Source organism: Apis florea, unplaced genomic scaffold (assembly GCF_048593485.1).
Source record: "Apis florea isolate Af1SG1 unplaced genomic scaffold, ASM4859348v1 contig_2897_pilon, whole genome shotgun sequence".
In the NCBI taxonomy this organism is placed as follows: domain Eukaryota; kingdom Metazoa; phylum Arthropoda; class Insecta; order Hymenoptera; family Apidae; genus Apis; species Apis florea.
This window is the reverse complement of record NW_028256665.1, coordinates 3,580,671-3,595,933: the sequence shown is the minus strand read 5'-3', so window position 1 is coordinate 3,595,933 and position 15,263 is coordinate 3,580,671. Positions and strand designations below refer to the sequence as shown.

General features: G+C 24.0%; 4 protein-coding genes across 11 annotated transcripts; 2 read left to right on the top strand and 2 right to left on the bottom strand.

The window, feature by feature from the left end:
- Positions 1-257: 257 nt before the first annotated feature.
- Positions 258-3,967, bottom strand: LOC100863503 (uncharacterized). Of its 2 annotated transcripts, none has more exons than XM_003698188.4 (3): positions 3,446-3,967; positions 1,514-2,108; positions 258-1,407 (listed from the first exon to the last, which is right to left on the bottom strand). In XM_003698188.4, exons 1-3 carry the CDS (start codon positions 3,930-3,932, stop codon positions 1,293-1,295), a joined length of 1,197 nt encoding a protein of 398 aa, XP_003698236.2. In that variant the 5' UTR covers positions 3,933-3,967; the 3' UTR covers positions 258-1,292. The 2 variants fall into 2 exon arrangements, with proteins under 2 accessions (XP_003698236.2, XP_003698235.2); XM_003698187.4 differs by having other exon boundaries at positions 1,514-2,069; positions 3,446-3,959.
- Positions 3,968-4,218: 251 nt separating this feature from the next.
- Positions 4,219-5,311, top strand: pen-2 (presenilin enhancer, gamma-secretase subunit). Its single transcript, XM_003698190.4, has 3 exons — positions 4,219-4,565; positions 4,637-4,741; positions 5,038-5,311. The coding sequence occupies exons 1-3, from the start codon at positions 4,505-4,507 to the stop codon at positions 5,175-5,177; spliced, it is 306 nt and encodes a 101-aa protein (XP_003698238.1). The 5' UTR covers positions 4,219-4,504; the 3' UTR covers positions 5,178-5,311.
- On the bottom strand, positions 5,296-9,210 carry MFS16 (major facilitator superfamily transporter 16). 3 transcript variants are annotated; one of them, XM_086907724.1, is made up of 9 exons: positions 8,040-9,210; positions 7,879-7,957; positions 7,661-7,796; positions 7,186-7,545; positions 6,743-6,787; positions 6,327-6,528; positions 6,097-6,245; positions 5,651-5,953; positions 5,296-5,580 (listed from the first exon to the last, which is right to left on the bottom strand). In XM_086907724.1, the coding sequence occupies exons 1-9, from the start codon at positions 8,308-8,310 to the stop codon at positions 5,518-5,520; spliced, it is 1,608 nt and encodes a 535-aa protein (XP_086763850.1). In that variant the 5' UTR covers positions 8,311-9,210; the 3' UTR covers positions 5,296-5,517. The 3 variants fall into 3 exon arrangements, with proteins under 3 accessions (XP_086763850.1, XP_086763852.1, XP_086763851.1); XM_086907726.1 differs by having other exon boundaries at positions 7,866-7,957; positions 8,040-9,183; XM_086907725.1 differs by lacking the exon at positions 6,743-6,787.
- Positions 9,211-9,939: 729 nt separating this feature from the next.
- On the top strand, positions 9,940-15,175 carry LOC100870362 (RNA polymerase II-associated protein 1). 5 transcript variants are annotated; one of them, XM_086907720.1, is made up of 9 exons: positions 10,096-10,112; positions 10,887-10,918; positions 11,049-11,661; positions 11,755-12,259; positions 12,335-12,504; positions 12,591-12,750; positions 12,855-13,134; positions 13,203-13,306; positions 13,399-15,175. In XM_086907720.1, the coding sequence occupies exons 2-9, from the start codon at positions 10,916-10,918 to the stop codon at positions 14,732-14,734; spliced, it is 3,171 nt and encodes a 1,056-aa protein (XP_086763846.1). In that variant the 5' UTR covers positions 10,096-10,112; positions 10,887-10,915; the 3' UTR covers positions 14,735-15,175. The 5 variants fall into 5 exon arrangements, with proteins under 5 accessions (XP_086763849.1, XP_086763846.1, XP_086763845.1 ...); XM_086907719.1 differs by lacking the exon at positions 10,096-10,112 and having other exon boundaries at positions 10,341-10,918; positions 11,049-11,097; positions 11,173-11,661; XM_086907723.1 differs by lacking the exon at positions 10,887-10,918 and having other exon boundaries at positions 9,940-10,112; positions 11,173-11,661.
- Positions 15,176-15,263: the final 88 nt, after the last annotated feature.

Below are 15,263 nucleotides of genomic sequence, written 5' to 3'. Positions count from 1 at the left end.
TGAAAATATAATAGGCCAAAATACATATTTTATACCCTATTATTAAAATTTATAATAATTTTTTTATATTTTATGAAAAGAGTATAAGTATATATACACTGAAATATACAGATGAAATAAAAGCTAAGATTATTATAGTTGATTATTTGTTAAAATATATAAGAAAATTAATTTTTAAGAAATACTTATAGAGAAATTTTCTTTCTTTTAAAAGTGGATATAACTATGAAAAATAAGGTGAATAGCTGCAAACAAAATTTGATGAAAGAATATACTTTATACGACTTAAATAAATTATCCAAATTTTTTTTTATAAATAATTCTAGAAATAATATATAGATTGAATTATTTTAACGTTGTAGCTGCATGTATAAAATTGTGATATGCGAATATTAATGAATAACGATGTAATGGGATGCTCGCAATCGCCATTTAATACAGTAAATATTATAAATCTATCTATAAACTATTGCTTCCTACTTCGAAATGACACGAACTTCTTAACAACTTTGTTAACGTCATTGCATCGATGTACATGTATACATCACAATGTATTCGTGAATATCACGGATAAAATATATTATGTCAACGTACGTCTTTCAAAATGACTGGTGTTTTTTCTAAATGCCGCAATTAAACACGCATCCATTTGATCTTACAACATTTCAGTGTCTATTGAAATAGACAATACTTAAAAACATCTCAATAATTTTACAGGAATAAATGTATCATATTTTGTGGACATCAAGGTATAATACACAGTAGACGCATTTATGTTTCCTTTTTCCAATGGCTATTAACAGTTATCATTATATGATGTAAAAAGTATATTAAAGTAGTACAATTGAGTCCGACGGAAAAGACGTATTTTGTAGTTTATTCTCATCAGAATTTCTCCAAAATATACTGTATACAATATTTTACTTTACGTATAAATATATACAGTTGTATTACGAGTGCGCACTAAGTATCATTTAGTGTGTCTCAAACATGAGATTGAGCAGTGCGCCATATTCTACTTTATATGTCTCAGAAGATACACTACCTTCTTTAGTGTAATTTTATTTTATTTTTTATAGTAGTATAGTGCTTGTGATATCCATTTACTTTGCGTCTAAGCACAGAGGTATAAATTGATTAATTAATTTCTTCTCTTAAGATAACTAACAGCTTAATAATGTCCTGTCCGCATCACTTATATCATGAAAATATTTACACTGTTTAGGGTACTAATTAATGATTACGATATTTCATAATAAGTTTATAGGATATGAGATCATTGTTTAGGGGGGCTAATCAGCATAAACAATGAACTGTTGATTATCCACATCTGCAACTTCAACTTGTACAAATTGAGGTTGTTGAAGTTGAATTTGTTGTACTTGTCTTCCAATAGCATTACGTGACCTATAAAAATCAAATAATTCATATTACTAAATAATAATTATTTGTTAATTATTTTACATTTAAAAAATACATCACAAAAAAAAAAGAACAGAAGTTAAATACTTACTTAGCCTTTGCATGTGTTAATATATGTGATTTTAAATTTGTTGATTGTGCAAATTTTTTGCTACATCCATCAAATGGGCAAACATAAGGTCTGTCTCCTGTATGAATTCTAACATGTGTACGAAGATTAAAATCCAGACTAAACCTTTTACCACATCCTTCAAATGTACACTGGAAAGGTTTTTCTCCTGTATGAACTAATTGATGCCTTTTCAATTTAGAACTTTCAACAAAAGCTTTCCCACATTCTGCGCATACATGCACTCTTGGCCCATGAGTATGTAAATGTTTACGCATTGCACTATTATCTCTGAACATTTTTGTGCATCCTTTATGTGGACAGGCTATAGTACGTTCAACACCATCTAGAACAGGTGGTTTGCGTACTTTCAATTTATGGCCCGGCCTAGCAAATTCTGCCAGTTGTTTCGGATCCGAAAGGTCAAGACCTGGCATTCCATCAGAAATGGAGCTTCCAGAATGATTGAATTTGGCATTGGATTTACCAGTCATGTATTCTGTGTAGTCTGGATCAGGCTCTGGATTTGAGCCTTCATCTGGAACATCCACCAGGTGAGGAGCTAATAGGACACTCCCTTTAACAACAACAAACAAGCAGTCCCAAACAAAAGCTACTGTATTTATTTTTTATTATTAAAATCACGTATTTTTATCTACATATAATATCAGAATAAAATTGTACAATGAATAAACTTTTTACAACTATTTAACTAAAAAAAATAAATATTTATATACATAAATTGAATGACAAAAACTTTTTTTTAATTATACTTTTATATAAAAAAAATGTTTTTCTTTAAAAATTCATATATATATATACATTTTTTAAAAAATTATTATATATTCAAATAACTTGTAAAGAATTTACATAGAATAATTAATTATAAATAAAAAAATAAAATATATTTAATATATAAAAAAATCTATACGAGTTTGATAACAAAAAAAATTAATATGAAAAATATGTATTCCATTAATATTTTATTTCAATAATATATAAAATATAAATATAATAGATATATATATTTTTTTCTTATATATAGATATAAAATATATAGATATAACATGAATATAATTTGTATTATAATCAGATAATAAAAACAGATATAAACTTATAAACTTGTATTTAAAAAGAAATCTCAAACTTATTTCTTTTTATATCACATTCATTTTAAAATATTTTTAGTGAATTAATTTGATTATTGATTTAAATAATACAAATGTATGATTACGTATTATTTGTCAATTTATTTTATTTTTTAATATTTTTTTATTTTTTTTATTTTATAATTTGTTAATAAAAATTTTTAAAATGAAAATTAAAATTTTAATTCTAAATTAATTTAATTGCAAATATTTAAAGAGAAACAGCTATTACATCGAATGATGTAAGAAGTTAAAGTGTTTCATATTTGAAAGAATCTATCTTTTTTTAAATAATTTTAATACAAAAAACAATAAATTATATTTTTTATCTAAATATACAGAAACTAATATAATGAAAAAAATTAAATATCAAATAATAATGCGTACTTAAAAAAATAAAGATAATACAAGCATAGATCTTTGTCTATTCTGTTGTAAGTATATCTCCGCCATTATCATTCAACAAGACAGATCCACGTAAAAGAAGCCATTTTCAAAATATGGCTGCCCCCTGGTAGCATAATGGCGTTCCCTCGATCAAAACAAACAACGCAAACTGTCAACGAATTCATCAATAATAAAAAATTAGAAGACTTTATTAATTTCTTTGAGAAACGCGTTTGGAAACTACAGTATTGATTCGACATCACCGGAAGTACGTATGAACAGTGTGCATGAAGAACTCATTACAAAAAGTTTTCTACCTAATTACTTCATTGTGTTTTATTTAAACTATCAAAAGGTTAGAAATAAATGTAAAACTTACCGTCGTCAGTACCCGATGCCCACATCGTCACCGAAAATTCACCTTCGAGCGTCTTGATTTGCACTTGCTTCTGCTCCCACTTTCTAGCCTTCGTTTCTGAGCCCATTTCCCCAAAAATCGTATGATCAGACGATTTAAATTTCGACGAACCACCTTTTCTGGCCTTCTTAGGACCCTTCCTCGATGGACCAGGGCTTGACTCGACATAAATATCGTTCTCTGGAACTGGGATTTGATCATATACGCTTAGTGGATCACTACCGACGATTTCCTCTTGCGTCTGTAGTATGATTTCTTCGCGTCCTGGCTCTGGAAGAGTTTGAAGAGCTATCATCGGCTGCCCATCTTCTCCTTCGATTGTAGTTTCCACAGTCTCACAGGGTATTTCTACTGGTATTGTTTCTATTTCAACCTCTTGGATATCTGGTTGAATCTCCACTTCGGTTATTATGTCCGAGGACGCCATATTAATCTCCGCTGACGCCATGTTACTAATCAAAATGGCTGGCCACGGTTACTCGCGCGACAAGCGGAGCAGCAAGTTAACTGATCACGTGATGTGCTCCCACCATCATGATTAGTAATATGGTGCTCATTCAAAAATTTCATCCACTTGTTTAAATCAGATCTTTATTTAAAATTATTATTTTAATTTCTTATAAAATATAAAGTTCATGTACAATTAAGTGCACACTATATTCATTATAATGTTTCATAATATAATGTATATTTTTGAAACGATTTCTTATATTTGATAAATTTCTTATGAGAACAACTAAATATGCTTTTTCTCTTTTTTTTTATTATATGATTGCTCCATCTATTGAGAAAATGAAATAATACTTTTATTTAAAAGAAAATCTTAAATTTTGGTTAGACATGTAATAAGTATGGTTTTTGCATTATTCTTTCATATATCTTCTTGTTTTTATTAATATCTTTAATAGTTTTTTAAAACTCTGTAAATATATAATCTTATGATATTTAAAGTAATATCAAGTGTACATATATATCTGATGTAACAAAGATATAGGTTATAATTTTGAGATTATTAATATAATGGATTTATCAAAAATTCCAAATGATAAAAAATTATATCTCTGCAAATGGTATTTTAGAGGTAAATTATGCATATTTAATTGCTTTATTTTTCATTTAAAAATATATGTAAATGTTTCTTTATTTTTGAAGCTGGATTTGTTTTTCTACCATTTCTTTGGGCTGTAAATGCTATTTGGTTTGCAAAAGAAGCTTTCGTTGAACCACATTATGAAGAACAAAAACAAATTAAAAGATGTAAGTTATAAATAACTTAATATAGGTTATTTTAATATATTAGAATTTTACAATTCTTTTTATGTAATGAAAACTTCTTATTATGTTAAAAGTTATAAAATAATTATATTGATTAATTAATGTTATTGATTCTATTTTTATCAAATCCTATATTTTAATTTTCTTTATTATATTTAAGTTTATATTTAAGTTTCTTTTATTATATTAAAAATTTTTATATAAGTAAATATATATATATATATATTTTATATATATATTGACATATTGATATTTTTATTAACTTTCATAACTTTCAGATGTAATATTTTCTGCAATTGGAGCAGCTATATGGTCAGCTGCTCTTTTAGCATGGATTATTACATTTCAAACACAAAGAGCAGCATGGGGTGAATTTGCAGACTCTATTAGTTACATAATTCCAACTGGCATTCCTTGATGTTAAAATATATCTATCTTTGTATATTAATAAGTGATTATTATAAATTTTTATTGTATGAATTAAAATGAAATAAGACTGTTCTTTTGTCTTTGTATTCAATTAAATAATAATTATCTTTAAGATGTAAAAAATATATTATTTATTTAGATATATTGATATTAAATAAGATTAAAATTTGATAAAACATTCAAATTTTAATTAAATATAATTGAATGCAAAATGTAACATTTTATACAATTTACATCATTTATAAAACGATTTAAATTACAAATAAATATTTAAGAACTTATTTATTTGTACATATATATTGTTTTTTATTTAATATATAAGAATAAAATTAAATAGCTCTTCGCCGTCGTCTATATACTTGTACATCTCGATAAACTAATCTTGACAGAAGCTAAAAATTAAGTAAAATATTAAAATTGAAAATATTAATTATTTCTTAAGTATTTTTTAAATAAACTTACCAATAATGCCAACATGTCTGCAATCATAAGCATATAAAACACATTATGCCAACCAGTCCAACGTGCTACTACTCCTGCTAATAATGGACCTACAGCAGCTCCAATACTTCCTGTGCCATCAATAATTGCAGTAACTGTAGCTAAAGCTTTAGAATTGTTTCCTAAACTAGGATGAGTTCCTAATTCAGCAGATACTGCAGTTGTTATTAAGGCATATGGTCCATTTACTAATAGACCTGCTATTAGTAATAATATAATGTTGAATGTCCAACCAGTGCTTCCAATGTAGTCATATATGAATAACTATACAAGTTATAAAAAAATTTTATAGAAATAAATAAATATTAATTTAATGATATTTAAAGCTTAAGTTACTAAAAATTATAAATATTTTAAATTATTTAAATTACTATTATATATAAATTTTTAATATAAATTAAACATACAATAGGAACTGCAAATCCAAACATGACTGCACATGTTAGAGCACTTGTACCACTATAATCAGATAAAATACCAGCTGCTATTGCACCCACAATACCACCAACATCAAAAAAAGTAGATAGATCTGCACTTAATGTTGTGCCATATGTAGCTAAAAATGAATAAAAATAATTGTATGAAAAATGAAAAATTTCAATATACAATTTATAATTAAAATTTAAAGAATACTTACTTGAGGCTGCAATATACAATGGTAACCAATACAGGAATGTATAGCTAACAAGCTTTGCGAAAAATAAAGAAAGAGAATATTCTATTACTCCAGGTATCATCATTGCTTTTGCAAATCCAATTGCATTTCCTTTATGAATTTCTTGTATATGTCTATGCCTTTGTAATATTGGACTAGTTTCAGATCGTGCACTTTCCACATCCTTACAAAATAAACTTTTCATAAATATTTATAAAAGTATTGAAGAAATATAGATATACATATACAAATGCAATAATTAATAAAAAATACCAAAAAAAAAAAAAATAATTTGAATATTAAAATGTTAGTAAACATTGAAACAGAATATAATTTTATGTTAATATAATAATATATAAAGTAATTAATTACATAAAAAGAACAAAGCATGCACTTACATCAATATCAACCTGTTCGCGGTAGGCACAGCGATAAGTGAGACGCTAAGTATAAAGTAAATAGCTTTAGTGAGCGTACAATATGCGCAAAAAAGAAAAATAAATATAAAAATTTAATAAAAATATTTTTGCAACTAATTAGAATATCATTTAATATTACAAAATTAAAGAATTATTATTTAAAAATAGAAAGAAATTAGTATTAAACATCCAAAATTATTAAGATAAAATAAAATTAATATAAATAAAGAAATATACATTGCTAAATTTTTCTTTGCATATCATATTAATATAATATCATAATATATTATATTAATATGAAATATTTGATAAAGATGTTATGTCTACATTCTAGTGCTATAAATAATAATAAAAACAACTAATAGTGCACAACATGCTGAAAATTAAATAAAAACATCACTAAGAATATATTTTTAACTTACACTATATGATTGATCACATTGATCTTCTGCACCACTATCTTCATCCGAACTGTGAACAATTTCAAATTTTCTATATTTAGTTGGGACAGGTGGTATACATCCTATATCTATAGGATTTGGTGCAAGAAATAAAAATATTATAAATCCTGCAAAACCCATTGTTATTCCAGGTACCATAAAACTTAGACCCCAATCAGATTCCACAAATTCAGCAGCTATTAAACTGCCTAAAATATTTCCTAATGATGTATGAGAATTCCATATTCCAAAAATTAATCCTCTTTTTCCTTTTCCAAACCAATTTCCTACAACTGTAACTACACCTGGCCAACCTGATGTTTGAAAAACACCACCTATTGCCTAATTATATAATAATATATGTTTATTTCATTCAGAAAAAAGTAATGAGCAAAAAGTTTACATATATATATATATATATATATATATATATATATATATATATATATATACTTACTTGAATAAGAACAAAATACCATAAATTATGAATATTATATGGCCTAGCAATACCAAAGAGATAACAAGAAATACCAGATGCAAGCATGCCAAATGTAAGAAAATATCGTAGATTTACTCTTTCTGCTATAAAACCACTGTACATATAAATACAAAATTATTATCAATATAATTTTTATAATCTCTGATTTCATAAATAAGCTCACTTCAATATGTCACCTGAGGAACATGGCTGCAGCATATGCAAACAAAAATGCTGAATCTAATATGCCAAGCAATGCCGGAGCATCAGCAGTATCTAATTAAAATTAATAAAATATAAGAAATCTCATTTAAATTTTGAAAAATTATTAAAATTATTAAAATAATATTATTCTTACCAAATGGAGCCCAATCACACCATGTATCTCGATTACTACTATTGATTAAAAAGTTTGGAGGAGGTGATAAAGTACTGCAATTAAAACTCAACACATTTTTTACAACAGACATAGGTTTTCGTGTCATATGGTAGCATGTGTATGCTAAATATGTGAGTATCAAAATACCACCTTGATGCCATGTCATTCGATTTATTCGATGATGAGAACAACATTTGGAAATCATATATTCTATAAGTTGTAAGCCCCATGGTTGATCCCTTACTGTCATATTTTTTAAAGTATACTTTCTTTAATTATTAATTAAGTTATTATAGATATTAAAAATATCTTGAGATTTATTATATAATTATTTTGTACTTTGTAATTTTTAACTTTAATTTTTAAAAAATCTTATAAAATCATCAAATTTTTTAGTTTAGTTTTTATTTATATTGTTTAAAATCTTACAAAAGATATCTGTAAACTAGATGTTAATACTACTAAAAAGACAATACTATGCACATTTAGCTGTATATTAATACTTGCTATAATGAAAGATAATACTGTGCACGTTTTCTTCTCTGCAGAGTTTTTAATATTAATCACTTACAAAATTTTATTTTATGTATTATATATTTTTATAATAAGAATGATGTATATTTATTTCAATAAATAGTAACATAATCTCCATAACTTCTCTCATAAATTCTTCAAATTTATGATTTTTTTTGTATTATATTATAATAATTATTAATATAATTCACTATATATACATCAATATTTATATTTTATTTTTCTTTTCAATATTTTTAATGTTATATTTTTTCTTGTTTTTTCTCTTTTCATTAATATTTTTATCATATTCAAAATTTCTTTCAATGACAAAATAATTATTTCATAGAAAGCACAAGTTAATGATAAATTCTATAAAGAAACTGGCTATGACTCATAACCTTTAACAAAGAAAATATACCAGATGCAATAACATTATATAAACGTTTGAAAAAAATTATAATTTGTGTATATTATAATTCACTATTATTACATTCTTACTGATTTTAAACAACACTACGAAAAACATAGCTTTATTTTAAACTAAATGGAATGTTTACTATCAATAACGACAAAAGATAACTACGTAACGTGTACATATGGTAAACTTAAAATATATAACGTACACATACACACACGCATACACGCATTTATATCTTTACTGTATATATAGCAGAATGTTCAAGGTTATTCAAATTCTAATACGTAATTTTTACAACTTTTTATTATTTTATTATTTTATAAATTGTATTGTTATTTTGCAATTATAATTTTAAATAAATTTTAAATATAATTTCTTTAATACATCGTTTCATAAATATTACTATGCATTATATGTCATTCATAGATTTCTCTATTATTATGAATAGTAGATAGACATATAAATTGAATTATTTATGAATTAAAACTTATGCTTATATTTTTTATTATACGATAAAAATAATATCAGTTTGTATGATTTTTTATAAAAACTGATTTATATATATATATATTTATTAAAATATTAATAATAAATTAATTAATATAAAAATATATTAATTTATTATATACATAAATTATATTTATTTACACATTATTAATAAATGTAACTATAAATATCGTAATAAATATAAAAAAATTGCATATCATACAATATAGATAAGATATCCATGATTCAAAAAGAAGATAATAAGTTAAAAGTTAATCAAAATATAAAATAAATATTGACAAAAGAATAAATGATAGAAAAAAACAAAAATAAGTTAAATATTAGAGAATCAATACTATTAAAATATCATAAATTAATGAACAAAAGAAAAGATACAAAATATTGGAAAATGGATAGATAAAACCATTAATGCCATCTCTTGAGTGTTAAAAACATTTCAAAAATAAAGTTAATCTGTTAATGTGTGTGCACAATCTATCTTTCTTCCATTATTTGTTCTTTTTGTCTATGATTGCTTTTAACACGAAACCAGACATAGTAACGATGCAATAACAATGCAATTTCATTGTATATTGAAATATATTCATAATCATAAGTTACTCAAATAACAAGTAAGAATTTTTACTTAAAATATATTAATTTTAGATATTATAATATCTAATATAATATAATATTATATATTCTATTATAATATAATATTTGAAAAAATAAAATAAATTGACAATATATAAAGTTATAGAAAATAATAAATATTGAAATTAATAAAAATATCAATGTTGTTTAAGTATATCATAAGATAAGAAATAAAAATAAAAATAATGAGAATTTAATAAGATTTAATAAGATTATTAAATTATTCTTTTTAAACTCTTATTAAATTAATAAGATTCAATAAGAATTAAAATTTTGGAATTTAAAAATAAGTTGAAAATTGGAATTTAAAAATAAGCTTTATAATATAAATATAATGGATGGAAATTCAGTTCTAAAACGACCTAAACCAACTGATAGTGAAGAAGAATTATTTCGTATGCAAGAAGAATTTTTAAAAAATAAACAACAACCATCAGTTAAAGTAATTAATTTAAAGAAATCCACAAAATCTTTAAATACTTTTACTGCAATTCCTTACAATCACAAAAGTTTTAATAAAATCAAATCAAAATTTTCTGAATTAAAAAGATTAAAAACAGAAGATAAAATATGTACTTCGCAAGGAAATGGTGATATTATAAATCCTATGATTAAAGAGACTGAAAAAAGAAAATTACAGGATTCTGTTCAAAATATAACATCTTCAAAAATAGTAATAGGAAATATTGTGGAAAAAAAATATGATACATTTGATGAATTTGATAAAAAAAAATTCTTTTGTTATAACACAGGTTTTCCTGAAGTTTTTCTTTCTACAGATATGGTATATATAATTATTTATTTTACTTTTTAATAATAATTTAATAAAAAAAATTTTTAATAAAAATAAATATAATGAAATTATATCAATATATTGATTTCAATTTATCTATTTATTTATTTATTTTTTTTAGAAGAATGGTAAAAGTCAAAGCTTATTTTGGCAACAAATTTCTCCTAAAAGTAATGCTTTAAATAGAATAAAAGAATTTCAAAGTTCTGAATTTTTATGCATTAATGATAAAAGTGTTATTATAGAAGGACCATGGGCAAATGAAATACATAAAGAAAATTTAGAACGATTAAACCAGATGAATCAAGAAGACATATTAAAAGAAAAAAGTAAACTTGAAATAACTCTGAAGCCAGAATTAGTACAATTTTTAAGAGATAGAAGAATTAAAAAAGTAAATAAAATTCGAGAAAATGATGAAATATTAAATAATGAAACTCAAGACCAAAATATGAAATCTACATTTGTAAAAAAAACATTTGCAGAAAAAATTTCTAATAAACATGACGATTTAATAAAAGATAATGATAATACTATACCAATGCAAATAGATGATCTTGAACAGAATATACCAAAATCTCCTAAAAAATTAATGGAACAAGCTAAAAAAAAAGGTTGGATACATATGGATTCTCTTGAACATGAAAAATTAAAATGGATGGAAGATATATCTGCAGAAAAAACAAATGAACTTGCTTCAGATGAACCATACAATGCTCGTTTTGATTTTAATGGTAAATTTTCAAATATCAATCTATTTAAAAAAAAAAATAAAAAATGCATGGATTTCAATATTTTTAAAATATTTTTGTAATATTTTTTAATAGGTGTATTATTAGCTTATAAAGATGACAATATATCTATGCACAAAGGTCTACATCATCATGGAGAAGAACCTGAACGTCCTGGTTATTCTTTACAAGAATTATTGCAACTTACTCGATCGTCAACACAACAACAACGGTGTACAGCTCTTATAACATTAGCAAATATTATAGAAAAAAGTCGTAAGGGTTGGTATGATAAAGCATTACAACCTCCACCCTTGATTGCATTAAGTCAAAGAAATCTTTTACTATTATTAAGATTTTCTTTGGATGATACATCAGTAGCTGTGATTACAGCAACTTTACAAGCACTTAGAGCTTTTTTATATAGCGAAGAGGATGAAATTTGTTTAGATAGATTATATGGTTTTAAAAATTATAAAGAACCTATTTTAACAACACCAAAGACTGATGTTGATGATATAAATAATTTAAAAGATCATGAACTAGTGCAATTGGATGCAATTGCTGCTTTATTAAGAACTGATATACTTTTAAGAATTCGGTATTTTCAATTATTTTATTTTTGAATAAATGCTATGAAAAATTTATTTAAAAAACTAATTGAAATTATTTGTAGCTATATTTTGAATGAAGTGCGGCCACCACCAGTTGCTGTAACTTGTGCATTGGAAATTTTGATTAGATTTGTACGACATTCGCCTATTACTACTATAAAAATTGCAAATACTTCACATTTATTGGAGATTATAATTGAACATTTTATGCCATTATCTACAGATGCATTAGGTTTTTATATATGTTTTATATCTCATATAAATATTTCGTATTTAGAGATAATACTAATCAAAATTTATATATTTTCATATTTATAGCAATAACAGATACTATAAATAACATTTATGGAGTACCAGTAGTTGCTGCAGTCAGATTTTGTCGTGTTTTACTTTGTTATGGAGAGAAATCTGTTGCACAAAAATTAAATAATCTTAAAATTGTACAACGTATTATTTCATACATCACTTGTGATGCAGGGTAATATTATATATTATTTATTTTAATTTAATATCAATAGAAAGTTTTTCTACATATATTTTTATATATAATATATATATTATATAAAATAAATTTTTTAATAGAAAAATAAGTTTTAATCTCAGCATTGAAAGTTTACGATTGTGGAGGACTTTATTATTGTATGAAGAGGCAACAGACAGTTTAAGTGGGGCACAGTTAATTCTTATATCCCAATTACAACTTTTATTAAGTAATCATGATATTCAAAATATTTCTGAATTATCTTGTGAATATGCAGCAGCTTTAATTGCTGTTGCAAATTGTTTAGTATCTCTAAAAGCAAATATATCAGTTTTATTATTTAAATGGAGTACACAACTTTTATCTTTAGATAATATCACGGTACGTTTAATTAAAGTATGATATAAAATATGAGTATATAAGCATTATAAAATATTATTATATTATAGTGGGGTAATACAAAATTGATCGCAGAAACATTATTGGCAACAAAAGATAGTACTGCAATTAAAAAATTAAACATATCTAGATCAAAAGTATTTTCTAATCTCAGGTAAGTAGAAATTAAGAACTTAAGATTATTGTATTAAAATTTTTTACTACAATAATATTGAATATTCTAATTTTTATATTTTTATTTTTTAGTTCTACTTCAAATTTGTTAAGTAATTGTTCTTTAGCTATTGAACGAAATCCTTCTGCTTTACCTCATTTAAATGTGTTAACATATGATGGCCAATTACAACCTATTGTATCTCAACAATCTTGTATGCCCTTTCTTGCTACAGTTTTAAATATATTTATTGATCATTCTTTCGTGGAAGAAATTCAAGCAATACTTAATCTTCCACAACTTTATAAGTATTTAAAAAAATTGGAAACAACAGACTGGTGTTTAGAAAGATCATGGTATACAAGATCAGAATTTTCTTTTTTAGTTGCTATAGTAAATGCAACTCTCTTTATTAAAGATAAAGTGAATGATAAGATGATGCATATTATTTGGAAAATTGCTATTAAACTTGTATCATCTTTACCTGCTGATTATTCATCTGATGTACAAAGTATGCTTAGGATTTTATTAGCAAAAGAAAAATTAAATATAAAAATAATAATGAATGAATTAAAAAATTTAAATTTAAATTCAAATATAGAAGATATCAAATTAAATTTAAATCACGATGTTTCTAGTTTATACGAACAGTATATAACATTAAATGGTAAATGGGATCAAGCAGCAATGCCTAAAGATTGGTTTTATTTACCTATTGTACATATCTATACAAAATGTAGAAATAATAATATATGTAATGATAATGACAAAACTGTTGTCTTAACCGTATTGAGTTTAGAATTAATACTACCGGATTTAATTGAAAAATTATCGCAAACTTTGAGATTTAGTAGATTAATATTGATATATTTGTGCGATACATTGTATTTGAATAATGATGTTTCTATTTTACTTACTAAAGTCGTTACAACTTTAGTAAAAGATAACTACAAAAAATTTAATTTTACAATAGATCTGCCAGGACTTAATTCTTTTACTGATTTGTTCACTGCTATGTGTGAACATTTTTGTTCAACTTCCTATGGTGATTATGGTTTTTCAATGACATTATTGATACCAATTACACAAAGACATGATGTTCATTATAGAAAATTGTTATGGTCGGAACACGTAGGTTTACTTCGATACATTAGATTACCATTAGAACAATTAAGTATTCCATTAAAAGAATATTTATATCCTTTTGAGGAAGATACATCTTTAATAGAAAGTTACATAACAGCACTTGTTAGGGGAATTGTGAATCAAAATTGGTGTCCTATTCCATATACAATTGCATTACATCATTCTGCTATGTATTTAAAAAAATCAAATAAATTAGCAGTACGAATGAGAACTCAGTTAGAAAAGATATCTAATAAAGTTCTAGCTGTTCTCTTATTAAATTATCAATTACCTATATTTTAAAATTTATCTGTAATTGTAAACTTTACTAGAGTTTATTTATTTATAATTAAACTAATAAATTATACCAATAAATTTTTTTATATGTTCAATATATTTTAAGATTAAAATATTTCATATATTATTGAAGGATTAAATAATTTATTTCAGATTGTAAAATATATAGATACAGTATTATTAGATAAATAATTATGTCAATGGAGAATAGGAACAATCTGTATTTGTAAAGCATAGAGGCACTGCTTGGTCATTTCGCTGATTGCTGAGATTTTTAATAAATTAAGAAAGCATTGTAATAAAAATTGATTTGTTAAGAATTTATAATATGTGATATACATTTGTGTATGCATTTGCTCATACATATATAATTATATAAGAAAATGTATATATACATGTATATTATTTGTATATTATTATTTATCAATAATAAATTTTTATAAGTTATGAATTTTATTTTATTTAAAAATTTCATTTGTTTATTTCTTTATTATAAATATTTGAATTTATAATATATGTATAGTATTCACATATA

Coding starts and splice junctions, on each gene's coding strand:
- LOC100863503 (XM_003698188.4), bottom strand. CDS start 3,932: ATGGCGTCAGCGGAGATTAATATGGCGTCCTCGGACATAATAACCGAA. Junction 2,109..3,445: donor GGCATCGGGTACTGACGACG/GTAAGTTTTACA, acceptor TTGTTGTTAAAG/GGAGTGTCCTATTAGCTCCT. Junction 1,408..1,513: donor TTAACACATGCAAAGGCTAA/GTAAGTATTTAA, acceptor TGATTTTTATAG/GTCACGTAATGCTATTGGAA.
- pen-2 (XM_003698190.4), top strand. CDS start 4,505: ATGGATTTATCAAAAATTCCAAATGATAAAAAATTATATCTCTGCAAA. Junction 4,566..4,636: donor CTGCAAATGGTATTTTAGAG/GTAAATTATGCA, acceptor TTATTTTTGAAG/CTGGATTTGTTTTTCTACCA. Junction 4,742..5,037: donor ACAAAAACAAATTAAAAGAT/GTAAGTTATAAA, acceptor CATAACTTTCAG/ATGTAATATTTTCTGCAATT.
- MFS16 (XM_086907724.1), bottom strand. CDS start 8,310: ATGACAGTAAGGGATCAACCATGGGGCTTACAACTTATAGAATATATG. Junction 7,958..8,039: donor GTGTGATTGGGCTCCATTTG/GTAAGAATAATA, acceptor AATTTTAATTAG/ATACTGCTGATGCTCCGGCA. Junction 7,797..7,878: donor GCTGCAGCCATGTTCCTCAG/GTGACATATTGA, acceptor TTATATGTACAG/TGGTTTTATAGCAGAAAGAG.
- LOC100870362 (XM_003698161.4), top strand. CDS start 10,469: ATGGATGGAAATTCAGTTCTAAAACGACCTAAACCAACTGATAGTGAA. Junction 11,662..11,754: donor TGCTCGTTTTGATTTTAATG/GTAAATTTTCAA, acceptor ATTTTTTAATAG/GTGTATTATTAGCTTATAAA. Junction 13,135..13,202: donor TATCTTTAGATAATATCACG/GTACGTTTAATT, acceptor ATTATATTATAG/TGGGGTAATACAAAATTGAT.